This window comes from Haliotis cracherodii, unplaced genomic scaffold (assembly GCF_022045235.1).
Source record: "Haliotis cracherodii isolate W230 unplaced genomic scaffold, xgHalCrac1.p SCAF_32, whole genome shotgun sequence".
NCBI lineage: Eukaryota > Metazoa > Mollusca > Gastropoda > Lepetellida > Haliotidae > Haliotis > Haliotis cracherodii.
In genome coordinates, this window is record NW_027266289.1 from 3513932 (window position 1) to 3530770 (window position 16839).

At 41.3% G+C, this 16839-nt stretch overlaps 2 protein-coding genes across 2 annotated transcripts; both read right to left on the bottom strand.

The window, feature by feature from the left end:
* Positions 1-2614: 2614 nt before the first annotated feature.
* On the bottom strand, positions 2615-5335 carry LOC139477292 (uncharacterized). The gene is made up of 4 exons (XM_071259846.1): positions 5284-5335; positions 3724-4062; positions 3360-3480; positions 2615-2882 (listed from the first exon to the last, which is right to left on the bottom strand). Exons 1-4 carry the CDS (start codon positions 5333-5335, stop codon positions 2615-2617), a joined length of 780 nt encoding a protein of 259 aa, XP_071115947.1.
* Positions 5336-8815: 3480 nt separating this feature from the next.
* On the bottom strand, positions 8816-13570 carry LOC139477291 (uncharacterized). Its single transcript, XM_071259845.1, has 5 exons — positions 13561-13570; positions 13019-13084; positions 12018-12356; positions 10237-10345; positions 8816-9280 (listed from the first exon to the last, which is right to left on the bottom strand). Exons 1-5 carry the CDS (start codon positions 13568-13570, stop codon positions 8944-8946), a joined length of 861 nt encoding a protein of 286 aa, XP_071115946.1. The 3' UTR covers positions 8816-8943.
* Positions 13571-16839: the final 3269 nt, after the last annotated feature.

Sequence of the window (16839 nt, forward strand, 5' to 3'; positions counted from 1 at the left end):
AAACTAGTGTCGTAAAGCTCGATAAAGCTGCCTTCTGATTGGCTAATGTCTATTTCTTGACAGTCATTTCATTTGCCGGTCAAAGTTCGCGAAAGGTCGTTCTGACGTGACCCGTAATGGGATGTCCTCAGATCTTTGTTTAGCGGTAGCGAAAACTAAGACCTGATTTTAATGAGATTGACAATACTGAGGATTATGGAGACTTACATGCTAATGCTTCCTGCTTGATTCCCATGCAGGATTTATGCCATTACTTTGGACAGTTGTGACAATATAGGATACTATCCATTATATAAAAAACATAACAAACTATAATCAAAGATCTAAAACACAAGTCGATATTATATACTGTCAGAGTGGCAATAATTGTACACTACTTTACTGCGTGGACCCGTGATTTAACACGAAACCTGGTCACCTTGCAGGCATCCTAATCAGTGAGAAGACCAATGCGTTTTGGAAGCCGATTACATAGCGTGTGATTTCAGCACTTTCACTTGGCCATTGAAATACGATCTACGAATATTATGGATGTTTCTCTCATGGAAATTGACTAAAACTGTGAAGGAAAATTGATATTCGCAACAAAATTTATTTACACTCTATTTGCCCTTGAACTGATCACCACTGATGAATGAGATGGTATTAATCTCGGGAGAAATCAGCACTATAAACCACGGAAACAGTTTACGACTATTTGTAACGTTGACACAATGAGTGAATTGTTCAATGTCTCTACACCATGTAACTTGGGTATTGCTACAGACCGCGGAACACAGCAGTTCCAGTTTCCTTCACGTTTATTACATTTGCCTGTAAGGTTTTCTAGTGTCACAAGGATGATAGTCGTTATGCGCCGGAATCTAATCTTAGGAAATATTTCCTGATTGTTCAAAACAATGACTTAGTTTCACATAGGTTAAGCTATATGAGCCGGCATGTTGTGAAAATAGCCTGGGACATTATTGCAGACCAGCCAACATATTGATATTGTTTGTTCAATAGATGCACGTGACAGAGACCGATGATAGTGGGTTCGAATCCCAGATTTGGTCTGATTATGGCTCTAGATTTGTTAGCACCAAACAACCGTATACATCTGTAAGTGCTGCCCACTACTGATTGAAACAAAACTCGCTCATCTATATGTGAGTGAGTGAGTGAGTGAGTGAGTGAGTGAGTGCCGCTTTTATCAATATTCCAGCAATATCAGGGAAAGGGACAACAGAAATGGGCTTCGCCCATTGTATCCATGTCGTGAATCGAACCCGGGTCTTTGGTGTGACGAGCGAAGGCTTTAACCACTAGGTTACCCGACCACCCCTCGTCCATATATAAGCAACTTACGTGGGCCAATGGTATGCATATCAAGGAGCGTGGTACTGGTTGTGGAGAAATGATATAACCAAGCATGAACAATGGTATTGGGTCAATGTGTAACACCTATATATGACGTGTCTGGGTTATTACTGCCAACGGTTTTAACACTCTCACTCCCGCACTAGTTTCAGTTTAAAACACAAGGAAGCAGTTTACGATGTCATGTAGTGCATCATATATTGAATGTTGGTATGTCAGTTTTTTATATTTTCAGGCGTTGAGAAGTGGGCCCTTCTCTTATTTGAAACCTGACAGAATTTAGACTAGATCATGTGTTTTACTTTACGTCAGTCGGACACTTTCATATCGTTTGGACAATGGTTATTTCAATTAACAATGTGTATTTTAAGGACACTCATATAAGTAAAATCCTTATTGAATTGAGAGTGTATTTATGATAGTGTCTCAATGAAATGGCAACACATGTCATGCATAAAAACGGCCGTCCAGTCACGTCAATTAATTAACTTTCAGTAAGCTAAAGGGTGTTAAGGCGTTCTTTTAATTATGAAATCATTTTCAAGTCGTAGTCTATTAGCATACACTAGTATTGAAGATTCAACTGGTTTAATATCAGCACAGAAAAGAAGATGACAACATTAATGTGTTTATTGTTTGTCACCTCGTTGCAGTGCTGCTTCGTGTCCTTTAATGTCTTAACAATAGCAGATGCTATAACAGATAACCTGTTGACAGTATTTGGAATCCCAATTCTTCTGTTCAGGCATATAAAGGGGAAATTATAGTTTCTATGTTGTATCGAGTAATGCAGAGCAGACGGAAACAGTTTACGACTATTTGTAACATTGACACAATGAGTGAATTGTTCAATGTCTCTGCACCATGTGACTGGAGTATTGCTACAGACCGCGGAACACAGCAGTTCCAGTTTTCTTCAGCTTTACACGCAGCTATAGAAGGCTCGTCCTTGCTTCTAACATATGCAGATAACGGCCTTGTATTGCCCGCACGATGTTCGCACTCGTTGAATCACAAGGCATTTAAGGCTTCTAGATCCTTGACTAAAATCTCAAATAATATGATCCAACGTGATGCAGCAATAGTTTCATCCTGCGTTCGGCTGACAAATTTGGGTTTTATGTAAACTACTTGAACATAAATAGAACGGTGGCCGCTCGCAGCATCTCAGTATGTTGCCATTGTGAAGCTTGATACGCAGGGGCAAATCTGCAACAGATACATCTTCATCCTCTACTTCTATAACGTCATGATTTTAAACACACGACGTAGCACCTACACGCCCACAGGTCACTGATGAGGTTCCTGGTTCAGCTGTGTCAGCATGTTCCAGACCACGTGATATGGTGGTATGCTGCACCGACCTCAGCCCCACATACCCGGCACGACTGTCACAGCCTGCTTGGCCCTCACCAGTGAGCGCATCATACATCTTTACTTCGTCAACAACATCATATTGAGGAGCATCACTGACCCTTGTTGGAGCATGCATGCCGTCGGTAGGCGTGACGTACAGCCGAAAGCTGAAAGGTGAACTGATTGGTTAGCTTACTCACGTGATCTTAAAAGTAATTGCATGCAAGATTTCTTCACTGAAGATAAATCATGTTACGAGGAAACAATGGAGATATAAGTATCCTGACGGAAAACGAGACTGAGAATATGATGTTTGTTTCTGATATATTTCATTTGTTGTTGTTTTAACCCCATGCTCCGCAATATCAAACTATATGGCTAAATCGAGTCTGCATCCGACGATTCAGGCAATGATTAGCATCATAAGTATCGATCTACGCAATTTGGCTACGATGACATGCATCAACCAAGTCACGAACCTACCACCCGATCCCGTAAGTTGCCTCTTACGACAAGCATAGTCGCCTTTTGCGTCGAGTGTGGTTTGCTGGTGCCTATCAAGATCTTGTATGAGAGACTAAAGTCACATGTGAGTCCAGTATTTCAGTTTTACAACGTCATGTCTGTGTCACTCACTCACTCACCTGTCGTTTGTCAAGCCTTGACAATAACTGCAGCACCAGGCCACGACAACCATCACAATGAAAACCACAGATGCTGTAGCTAGCCCTGTAGATAGTGCTACCGTCAGTTCCACGTTATCACCTAACAAAGAACAAAGTTAATTTGTAAATGCAGTAGCAGGGGCTTCTTGAACAACTTGACCCAACGAGGAAGATCGTTACGATGCAAGTGACAGCTCCTGTCGACTGTCCGATATAGCCACAATTACTGTATACGAATATGACCCCTGCAATCAAACGCGATTCAAAGAGCCCTCGGGGAGAATATACAATATAGACTTGGGCATAGTATTAGTATTGACCTTGTTATATGTCAACCACCTACCAGATTCACAGTCGGTCCCGACGTAGGAGTCTACACATCCAGACACACAGGAGGAGCCCAGCTGACAATGTCCTCCATCACAACCACCTGGACATGCTGTACAGTTACCTCCTGGACTGTCACATGGTATGTTGCATCTCCTGCCTTGATATCCTGGGATACATCCCTCGCTACAACGTCCACCACCGTCGTCTGACTGAGTACACAGGTTATATTTACAATACCCGTCACAAACAGACAAACATTTCAGATCAAAATACCCAGTGTCACACTCATTGAGGCAATGTCCCGTCGTGTTGTCACAGTCTGAACAGTGTTGGTTATCCTTACATTGACCAGCTGAAAGTTAAGATATAGGTGTTTAGTAACATTTTCGAGAATAGGATTTAGTAGATACTGAGTATGATGTTTATTAAGACTACGGTAAGCAGCTTACATGGATGATTATTCCTAAACCAAAATATATCGATGTCTTAGATAAAAATGCAGAACTGACTTAACCTAGACAATTGAAACAAGACCAGCTATACCTTAGCACACCCATGCTCATATCGATAGTTCAGTGAGAGGCGGTTAACGTGATCGGATAGTCAGGTTCACTGATTTGGTTGATGCATGCCATCGTATCTCTGTTGCCAAGCTCGATGCCAATAATGTCAATCACTGCATTGTCCGGTCCAGATTGGAATATTGCTTAGTGCTGCGTTAAACCACAAACAAACAAATGGTTGTTCAGAAGTGAGTTAAAATTATTGCATGCAAATAAGAAACTTGATGAATGTGTCAGGACTCAGTATATACCTTAGTATATACCTTATTCCCGAAAAATGATCGTGATTAAGACAGAAATAATTTATAAATTTCAAGTCAACGTTTATGCACAGATACTTGTACCTTTATCAAGCGAGTGACGTATCACAATGAAAAAACAAAACAAATGCATTTGACATTCATAAGAGTATCACTAACTGTATGTTGTAGTGAGTAGAGAGTGGGCCCGGAGAACGCAAGGTCGGGGATTAGGTCCCAGCCTACGCCATACCAAACTATATTAAAATACGCTACAAACTCGTATCTGCCTGACACTCAGCATTAAGGCGACAAAACATGGACTGGTCGTATTGGAGTTAATACATCGTGTCTGAGTGGGTCATTGATGCTAAGGGGTGGTCGGGTAGCCTAGTGGTTAAAGCGTTCGCTCGTCACGCCGAAGACCCGGGTTCAATTCCCGACATGGGTTCAATGCGTGAAGCCCGTTTCTGGTGTCCCCCGCCATGATATTGCTGGAATATTGCAAAAAGCGGCGTAAAACCATACTCGCTCACTCACTCATAAATGTTAAACTGGAGCAGGGTGATAGAACTGGAACACATCTGGACCAGTAATTCAGCCACGCTCAAACATGCTGCTAAATGAGTGAAATAATGTTTCACCCCATCTCCTAAGAAAATCCAGTCTTCATTATTATTACAATATGTGAATGCCTCTTACGTATACTTACGTATGCATATTATCACATAAAAAGAGTAGATGAAAACTATTGAGAACACGATGTTTTACCTTCAGTAGCAATTACCATGCATGCCATCCACAACAGCAGCGAGATGACCATCCCGTTGACCTAAACTGCTAAAGAAGATGTAAGTGACAAATAAACATTGCCCATTAATACACAGGGTGAAACAACACTTGTTGATGCAAGGACTAAGAACATGAACGTGCAATGGCTGTACAGAAAACAAACGAGTTGGTCCAGCAGAGTATACACTCCCCTTTCTTGGAATAAACAGAAAATGCACGTTGTTAGGAGATCAATGCTGTATTATGTGCCTGGCATCAGTCATAAGTAGCACACACACACACACACACACACACACACACACACACACACACACACACACACACACACACACACACACACACACACACACACACACACACACACACACACACACACACACACACACATCTGCATGCTCGTAGCATACACATTCAATCACCTCTAGTGCGACATGAAACCCCTTTACACCTCACATATAATCAAAGTATGTACTCACATCACAGTTCGACTGATATACATATGTTTCCCGTTGGTAGACAATGCAGACCGGCTGTATGTGATCAAATGATGTTCTGTGTCACACAGGCGTCAGGTGGCTGTTGATGGATGTGTTGCATATATAACACCCTTCTTTCACAACCACAGACATGCATGTCTCCCGTTGATAGCATTATTCCTTTACAAGGAAGATAAAAATTAACAATGTCACCAACAAATAAGGAAATATTACCCCGTGAATACATAAAACATAAGATTAATCATTATATTAATAACCTGTTTCATAATTACTTTTACACAACCTTTCAGTTCCTTGTATTTTGTTTATGTAAAATATCATATATAAGATAGACACAAAAAGGTGCAAGGTTGAGACAAACTATAAGTTTTCAAATTAACGTTGGAACAGGTCATACCATCTTTCAACTTCATCCCCCTGGTCCCCGACCTGAAACCCCTAAACCAGGTCCACCAGTGAGTGGATCAGTGTATGTTTCATATTGACTTAATCAGTATTTCAGTAATACAAAACTCATTTCCATAACCACAGACAGCTCTCATTAATGCAGTGTACCTTGTACGATTGATTCTATCTCATAAACATGTGTCCCCGATTCTCGCTGCAGGTTTGTCAGCGTTCCACTGAAGTAAACGTCTAAGACACGCCCACATAGCCTTTCACGCATGTCAAGTTAACGACCCATGACGTTACTGAAATACTGTTTATTATTGCATGAAGCTAAAACAGGCTAACTCACTGGTGTACGTTGCTTTAGTTAAAGGTTTTAGAGACTGAAGTGATGCGGGTTTTAGACGTGTACGACCTCAGTGTAACCCTGACAAACTGAGAAACATAATCCTTGAGGAACATGTTGGGTTGGAAGAAACAAAAATAGGTTCATGGTATGACCCAGGGAGGCAAAGGGATATGGCACTCCCGAGAGCTACAATTGTGCATTGAATTTTATGCAATAGAAAACAGGGCTACCTGTGACTTCTCCTTACAGTGAGTGAGTGAGTATGGTTTTACGCCGCTTTTAGCAATATTCCAGCAATTCCACGATTGGGGACACCAGAAATGGGCTTCACACATCGAACCCGGGTCTTCGGCGTGACGAGCGAACGCTTTTAACCACTAGGACACCCGACCGCCCCACTTCTCTTTATAACTGAGCGTATCTACTTGACTGTAGATATAAAAGGTACACCAGATGTACACAAGGATTTGACGATACTGGTAGAAGTAAACCAATATTTATGTCATCGAATGATTTGATTACATTGAACCATGGGTTTATACGCTGTACAATTATACTTCCTGGAATAGTTGTGTGTTTTTCTTGATACGTTTTCCCCGCTCTACCGCTGATCACCAAGGCAGTAATCCTGACGAGATATGCGTATGAAGTAAACATGTATCAAACACCCAACCCCAATGCGCCCCCACTATGCAATGATTCCTGATAAGACGTGATCTCCCAATAATTTGTGCTCGTTGTGAGACTTGACTTAGGGGATCGTTTGTTTATCACACAATAATTTCAACATCATGACGTGATCTCCCAATCAGCTGTGCTCATTGTGAGACGTGACTTAGGGGGTATGTTGTTTATCGTACAATAAATTCAACATCATGACGTGATCAGCCAATAAGCTGTGCTCGTTGTGAGTCGTTACTAAGGGGATCTATTGTTTATCACACAATACTTCAACGTCCTGCTCAATCTGAATGATGTTTGTTCAATGAAGGATCAGTTCAACAACGCCATTAGCAGGAGCATAACGCTCTGCCGAAAGAAAGGATAAACTTACTTAATACAAGAAGTATTGCTCCCGGCTGCTCCTCAGAATATATGATTGAGAAAGTGTGCAATGTCATATTTTGTCATTTGTATTTAGTGAGTTGAAGGGAAAGGCTTATAGCATGGCTTCATCATTGTGCTGTCTGCTGTAAGTATAGCATCGCCTCAAGCCACACGTGTCAGTAAACTGAAGTGATGATTGTTCTGACTGCCGTAAGTATAGGATCGCCTCAAGCCACATGTGTCATGGTACTGTAGTGATGATTGTTCTGTCTGCTGTAAGTATAGCATCGCCCCAAGCCTCAAATCTGGACCTGATATAAACATTTATGACAGTTTAACGCTACAGGTACTCCATATTGCAGCTACCCTGGTATTGACCTGTCACGCTATTTACGCAAATCACGAGCAAGGATCAAGGTATTGCAGTCAAGATGACAAGATGAAAATCAGCAATCAGTCACAGAGCGTGACCATCGGATCTCCAGTTAAGTTGACCATATGGCATCCATGATGTGATTGTGATCTATTATAAATACAAAATGGCATATTAAACACTACCTTTTAATTAAGATATTTATTTTATAAAAATTGGTCTCAATCAACATGTCCACTGTTGAAGTACTTAATCAAAATGTATTACAAACGGGCAACGAAAATGCTGGATATTCATGCATTTTGATATTTACAAATATTACAATATTTACAAACATCATAGCATATCTTCCGATATGCAATCTGATCAAACTAAAGTGAAGTGAGCTGGGTGTATTGGCTCGCTCACGACAGTTGACCACAGATATATCAAGCCACAGTTTAATACGGGTACCTCACTGAAGCACATTCACCTAACTCCGAGCCCTGTCTCAATGCCGAAAAGGCAGGGCAGGGACACAACATGAACCATGTGTTAACGTCTCTTGACACGTATGACACGAATGACACGTATGACACGAATGACACGTATGGTACGAATGACATGTATGGCACGTATGACACGAATGACACATATGACACGTATAACACGTATGACACGAATGCCACGTATGACACGTATGACACGTTTGACACTATGCCACGTATGACACGTAAGACACGTGTGACACGTATGCTACGTATGTCAAGTATGGCACGTATGGCACGTATGACACGTAAGACACGTAAGACGCGTATGACACGTGTGACCTTTATGACACGTATGACACGTATGACACGAATGACACGGCCAGGGATCTGACCACCAACCTTCTGCTCTCCGGACAGATGTTCGATCAATTTGACCTCATAGGTGGCAGATCAAACTAAGAACTACGCAATGAACAAACAGTCAACAAACGATATTTAAGAAATACTTGATTTCTAAGCATGGGATATTTTGGAATAGATATTGCCGATAACACCAGCACGATCCCGTTTGCCTCCATCTGCAACGTCATACACAGCATCATCCACACCACCAGCTTCACCTCCACCTCCACAGTTCCCATCAGGTGACTCACGGTCCATGGCCATGTCTTTCAGTGGGATGTCAGTATACCATTCTAGTTCATAGACAGGGGCATCGCCTATCTCGGCACCAGAGTCGCGCACAACGTCCTCTGTCTGTGGGGTGTCAGTATACCATTCTAGTTCATAGACAGGGGCATCGCCCATCTCGGCAACAGAATCGCGCACAACATGCTCTTCCTGGGTGACACTGTGAAATAAAAAATAAAATTGATGTCATAACTTGTGCAAATAAACCGTGCAACAATATTTGCAACACTATTTGCAACAATATTTGCAACAATATTTGCAACAATATTTGCAACAATATTCAAGGTTTTATAAACATTATTGTTGAATACTCGTTTCTCAGAGTGTACAGCTACACAACGGCATATCACTTCAATTGTCACTGAAAGGAACCCTCCAATCAAAGTGCACTAAACATTTCAGGATTGGAACAAGCTTTCTTATCACAATGCAATGCTCGGATTGTTGTGTACTATTACAACTGGGGTCTCCTTGTAGCTTAATTACTTCCGTCCTCCTGACTTTGTGGATAACAATGTCATTGTTCGAATTATTCTATTAATTTCAATATAGAGCTATGTCCAACAAGCTCTTGTTGAGTTAATTTCATTTATTTACTAACAGAACAGTTTGGTACGTCATAGCTACAGTTTATTTATTATAATAGAATGGCGATAGTGCGTTGCACGGTAGAGGATGCCTAATAATTCACATGCAACTTCATCCAGTCATTCAAATATTTCATCACTTGTCCCCTTTATTAAATGTATATATTAGCGTTACTACTGAAGGCTTAAAATAACCAGTAATATGCCCTACTATTTTTTTTTGTAGTTTTACAGAATTACTTTATTTTATAGAACTGTTCAATGATGACAACAACAATCGCCAAGGCGTACATTTGAATGCTATATTTCAGCTGCATCAATCACAGCAGCCTGTACTACTAGAACATGGGCCTTTGAAGCATTCGGCTTATGATATGACCAACATCTCACGACGTTGGGGCATGATGAGACAGTCATCCACGTCACACTGACTGACTACCTCATTGATCTCCATCAGTTCTTGTGTCCATAATGGTATGAGGTCCAATTGTGAACCCGAATTTTGGAATATTATGTCTCTCTCACTCACCTAATTCGCCTCAAGTGTTTACTACACTTGCAGTACACTGCCAGGAAGATCAACACGATGAAACTGACAGCTGTTGTGGACAGTCCTACAGCTAGTCCCACTGTACCACCTGACAAATGATAACGGTAACGTTATCATCATCAACATACATCTAGAGACAGCTGCACATACAGAGCTATTAACGTGTATATTGTATTAAACAACATAAGTGCCTGTGGCACCAATATTATAGTGTATTTTGCAAACAAGTAAAGTTTGGTTTTCAATATTGTAGTGCATGTATGGAATCAAATCTCAAAAACGCAACTGCTACAGAAAAGCATGCATTCCATGCAAAATTTGACTTTTATGCAAGCCCAATTCATTTCACTACCCAAGAATGGATATTAAAACACGTGCGTTAACGGGATTCCATATGCATTGCTTACCATGGTGCTGACAAGAACCACTCAGAAAAAAAATATAATTACGCAATTATTCAACATTACGAAATGCCACGCCTATCCGAAAATTAGTGTCTGCGAGACATTGGTATGCTTGAAGCAGGATCGGAGGCCACGCGTAACCAATAATCGACAAGACAACTGGATTCGAACAACACACCTACAAAATCGATTCCAGCCAGCACGATGACTGCAAGAAGCATCCCTGGCCTTTGACGAATATCTTCACAAACCGTACGTCGCCGCCTCAGATGTGCAATGATTGTCGCCAGAATGTTCGCTAGACGTCCCATGTTGACAGGAAACCACCGTCAACCACGTCTACAGTGGTGCAGACAACGTCTACGCTTGACGGCCATGCAGTGGGGACACGTTCTATTCACTGACGAGTCTCGTTTTCACCTCATGATGGATTCGAGTGTACCGACGTTGAGGTGAACGTTACGTCAATCATTGTGTCATGGAAGAAGATTGGTTCGGAGGCGGCAGCGTTATGGTATGGGGTGGGGTTATAGCAAGACATAGGACCCGTTTGTTAGTGGTAGAGGGAAAGCTCAATGGACAGCACTACTGCGGCGAGATCATCGGCCCTGTTGTTCTACCGTTTTTGAGTCGTCATTGCCCAGGCATTACCTTTCAACATGACAACGCCCGGCCTCATATTGCTCGACTTGTTCAGGATTCAACAAAACAATGTGTATGTCATCTTCTAGCTGGCTCGCTCCCTGATCTCTCACCAATCGAACACATGTGGGATGAGATGGATTGACGCCTTCGATGTCAACCACGTGTTCCACAGACACTCCAGGAACGTCGAAACATGCTCCAGCAGATATGGGCAGATATCTCACATGACTTTGTGCGACGCCTGGTGCAGTCCATGAGACGAAGATGTGTTGCTTGTATCGCAACCAGAGATGAACACACACGCTATTGGTTTGTAAATTGACATTTTGGCAAGTTCATGTTTTGGTTTATGAAATTACGCATTTTCTGAAGTCAGTATGGCAAATAAAACCATTTGAACACTTACAGGGGTCTTTTATCTGTTGCAAACCGAAATTGTTTCAGATTTGGTAAAACAACATAACTTTGCATTAAATCTTATTCAATGTCACAGGAACTTTTGTTGTACTGATATTAATGACGGTATATGATTTGTCTGCATGTGACAAAGATGGCGTGCTTGCGTGCGTGCGTCAGGGTGGGTGCGGGGCGGAGTCTCATTATTACGCCCGCTAATGGATCAGTGATGTATCAGAAGTTATTTGCAGCTCCCTCGGGTGTATACACTATAGACTTGAGGAGACTAATAATACTGACCTAGTCAATACCTACCAGATTCACAATCTGTCCCGAAGTAGGAGTCTACACATCCAGACACACAGGAGGAGCCCAGCTGACTATATCCTCCATCACAACCACCTGGACATGCTGTACAGTTACCTCCTGGACTGTCACATGGTATGTTGCATCTCTTGCCTTGATATCCTGGGACACATCCCTCGCTACAACGTCCACCACCGTCGTCTGACTGATTACACAGGTTATATTTACAATATCCATCACAAACTGACAAACATTTCTGATCAAAATACCCAGAGTCACACACAGTGAGGCAGTGTCCCGTCGTGTTTGCACAGTCTGAACAGTGTTGGTTATCCTTACATTGACCAGCTGAAAGTTAATATGTAGGTATTAATTAATGTATTTTTGAACACGATGTTATGGATAATAAGCATGATGTTATACAGGATTAAAACATGCCTAACTGCGGTAAGTAGATTGGGATGTAGAAATAAACAACGTTCATGCCATTTAGGACGAATTGACGTTTTCTGATTTAAATCTCTATTGCATTTCATGTGTACGATTTCGACAGCAAACGGAATATAGTAACTTTACTACGTAGGTGATATGTTAGGTTGAAATAAGATTTGTAATTCACAAAACGTCAGCTGAAGGTCGTTCATGCAATTGTCTGACCGCGTCATACCAAAATACATAAAGGGGGCACATGTTGTTACCTTCCTCTCGGCATTAAGTCGATAAAACACGGACTGGTCAGCTTGTATTCAGTATGCAGTGCCGGAGTGGGGTATCGATGTGATATTGTGGCATGGTATCTCAGTGAACTGGGATTACCAAACGAAGTTTTGGCTAGTGCATACACACGTATACACGTTGCTATTTAAATTAAATTGTCTTGAACACGACGATACACACAATTTAACCTCATCACGTTAGACAAGCCTGTCTTCAATAATATAATATACTGATGTAAGGGTAGTACCAATAATAAAGACTGCATTTGCAAAGTTAACAATACAATGTTTTACCTTCAGCAGCAATGACCAAGCATGTCATCCACATCAGCAGCGAGGCGACCATTATGATGACTGAATCTGATGTGAAAGAACAATGATGTGATCAAGAACACATCAATTTACATACATAACAAAACAACACGTGTTTGATGCCGAAACGTAAATGATAAATGGGTATGCAGACATCAAAGAGTTGCATAGTTAGGCCAGAAGAGGGTGGCACTTTGTGTACTCACTAGTCTGAGAATATACACAGGGTGGCCATTGCAAGGAGTCTAGTGCCTTATTAATATTCATTAGTATCACATTGTTTAGTAACACTAGTTGTTGGAAGATGGTACCTGCTGTTTCCAATGGCATAAAGGGGATAACACAAGGTCTGCATTAAACCTCATTTCACAATACATGTAACACAGACATACTTACAGTACAACACATACTTCTAGTACAGCATATACTTACAGTGCAGCCTATACTTACAGTATAGCCTATGCGTAGAGTGCCAACATATCCATAAAATACACAATATACTTACAGTACAATCATATACTTACAGTACAGCATATACTTACAGCACAGCACATACTTACAGCACAGCCTATACTCACAATACAGCATATATATTTACATCACAGCCTATACTTACAGCACAGCATAGCATTACAGCACAGCCTATACTTACAGTACAACATATACTTAAAGTACAGTCTATACTTACAGCGCAGCATATACTTACAATACAGCCTATACTTACAGTACAGCATATGCGTACATTACAAGCATATACTTACAGTACCGCATATACTACAATACAGCATATACTGCAACCCATACTTACAGGACAGCCTTTACTTACAGCACAGCTTATACTAACAGTACAGCATATACTAACAATACCGCCTATACTTACAGTACATCATATGTGTACAGTACAAACATATAATTACAGTGCCGCATATACATACAGTACAACATATACTTAGAGTACAACCTATACTTACAGCACAGCATATACTTACATTAAAACATATACTTACAGTACAGCATATACTTTCACTATATCATATACTTACAACACATCATATACGTACAGTACAGCATATACTTACATTATAACATATACTTACAATGCCAGCATATACTTACAGTACAACATATACTTACAATACAACATATACTTACAGTAGAGCATATACTTACAGTACAACATATTCTTACAGTACAACATATACGTACAACACAGCATATACTTACAGTATAGCATATACTTACAGTTCCAGCATATACTTACAGTACCAACATATACATACACGGACAGTCTCTGTTGATACAACATGCAGGCCCGCTGAGTGTGACCCAATAGTCATGTGTATCACACGTGTCTGAGGGGGCTGGTGAGTGTGACCCAATAGTCATGTGTATCACATGTGTCTGAGTGGCCCGCTGAGTAAGACACACTAATCATGTGTGTCACACGTGTCTGAGGGGGCTGGTGACTGATGAGTTACACAGGAAACACAGTTTCTGCACCAACACATGGATCAGTGGCTCCTGTTGGTGTTACTGTCCTCCTTATCAGGAAGATGAAAATCAACACTGACACGTGCAGGAAAAGGAAATAATTCCATGCAAATGTGGGATTCTAGACTCTTGTCACAGACATACAATCGTCAACAATCACCAGGAAGTTTAAAATAAAACAGGATGGGCACTGATCATGTCATATTGCGTTGAGTCTAGTGGGAAACAATAGCCCAATAATCGTCCGTTCCACACTTGTGTCAGAGGGGCTGGCGATCTATGTTCTGTTACACAACTAGCACATTTCTTTCCTTATCACATTTTACATCCTATTGAAAGTAACACTTACCTCCTAGCCAGGCGGTGGATATACACCACTGTCACGTGAAGAACAGGACATATTTCTATGTATTTGTGTCTAAACAATTTATTATGAACATGATGTATATTATATTAATGGTCTGTTTTATAATCATTTACCACAAACAAAATATTCAGGAAGATAATATATTTTTTTTCTTGTAATAATACATGTTTTTTCTTTGTTAAGATTCCTTCCTTTTACCACCATGAATATGTCTAAATTAACTCTTCAATCGAGACTAATCATTTTGCAAAGAGCAGTTTTATTGTCACTAGACAGACTTCCTTCGTTTCCGACAACGGCCTCTTGGGTTAGAGAATATGTTTCGTGAAATTGATTTTTTATATAATGGTATGAAAATGTATGATACAAATTTTTAGTGACATCACATTTTTGTTACACACCTACTCATCTGTACACCCGCACCTCGCCATCTCTACACCCGCACGTCCCCATCTCTATACCTGCACCTCCCCATCTCTACACGCACACCCACACCTCGCCATCTCTACACCTTCCCATCCCTACACCCACACCTCGCCATCTCTACACCCGCACCTCCCCCATCCCCCCCCCCCCCCCCCCCCCCACACACACACACACACACATCTCTACATCCGCACATCCACACCCCGCCATCTCTACACCCGCACCTCCCCATCCATACACGCACACATCCCCATCTTTACACCCCATCTTTACACCACGCCTCCCCCCCCCCCCTCCATCTCTACATCCGCACACCCACACCTCGCCATCTCTACACGCACACATCCCCATCTCTACACATGTCCTTCCAATCTCTACACCCGCACCCCCCCCCCCCCCCCCCCCCCCACAACACACACACACACACCCATCTCTACATCCGCACACATCCCCATCTCTACACATGTCCTTCCCATCGCTACACCCGCACCTCACCCCCCCACACCCCCCTCCCCATCTCTACACACCTCCCCATCTCTACAACTATAGAATACTAAACGAGCTCCCGTGTATTACCAATTTTAGGAAACGAGTGTAATACCTAGTTTAGGTCACGACTTTCATAAACTTGGTTTTACAAGGGAGTGAGTTTAGTTTTTTATTACTTGCTATTTATAACGTTTTTAGAATTATACTGTTGAGTGTGAATAGGCTGACACCTACACGATCCATAATTCAATTGAGCTTAACAGAATAATACTTCAAACAAGTCAGAAGTTGAAACGCATGATTTTAATACCATACAACGATCCACCTTTAAGCACCATTCACACTTGCGTTAGTAGCTGTAGTTATCCTTAGAGATATTATCGTAGCCAAAATAACACTAACGTGTCGAAATATGTAAAAAAAGCTTGACTACGTGGAACAACGTTTCTATATCGAAGTGTTACCAGGAAAAAGTCCGTCAAAATACCAATATGTACGTTGTACTAGAGTCAACAACAATGAAGTACGAAAAGGGTGCTACACATCATCTACGTTTTCCTACGTTAAGCTACTTTAGACGACAGTAAAGTACAGTAGCTAGAACATTCAGGGACGCTGAACTACATTTAAAAGCGTTACATTACGTTAAACTAGGGTAAACAACGCCCATCTCGCACAAAGTACAGTAGCTTGTACATTCAGGTACGCTGAACTACATTTAAAAGCGTTACATTACGTTAAACTAGGGTAAACAACGCCCATCTCGCACAAAGTGCAGTAGCTTGTACATTCAGGTACGCTGAACTACATTTAAAAGCGTTACATTACGTTAAACTAGGGTAAACAACGCCCATCTCGCACAAAGTGCAGTAGCTAGTACATTCAGGTACGCTGAACTACATTTAAAAGCGTTATATTACCTTAAACTAGGGTAAACAACGCCCATCTCGCACAAAGTACAGGGTATATAAAGAGACATGTGGTGTTCATAATTCTATCACTTTTGAATTCCTGACAAAACACATGCATA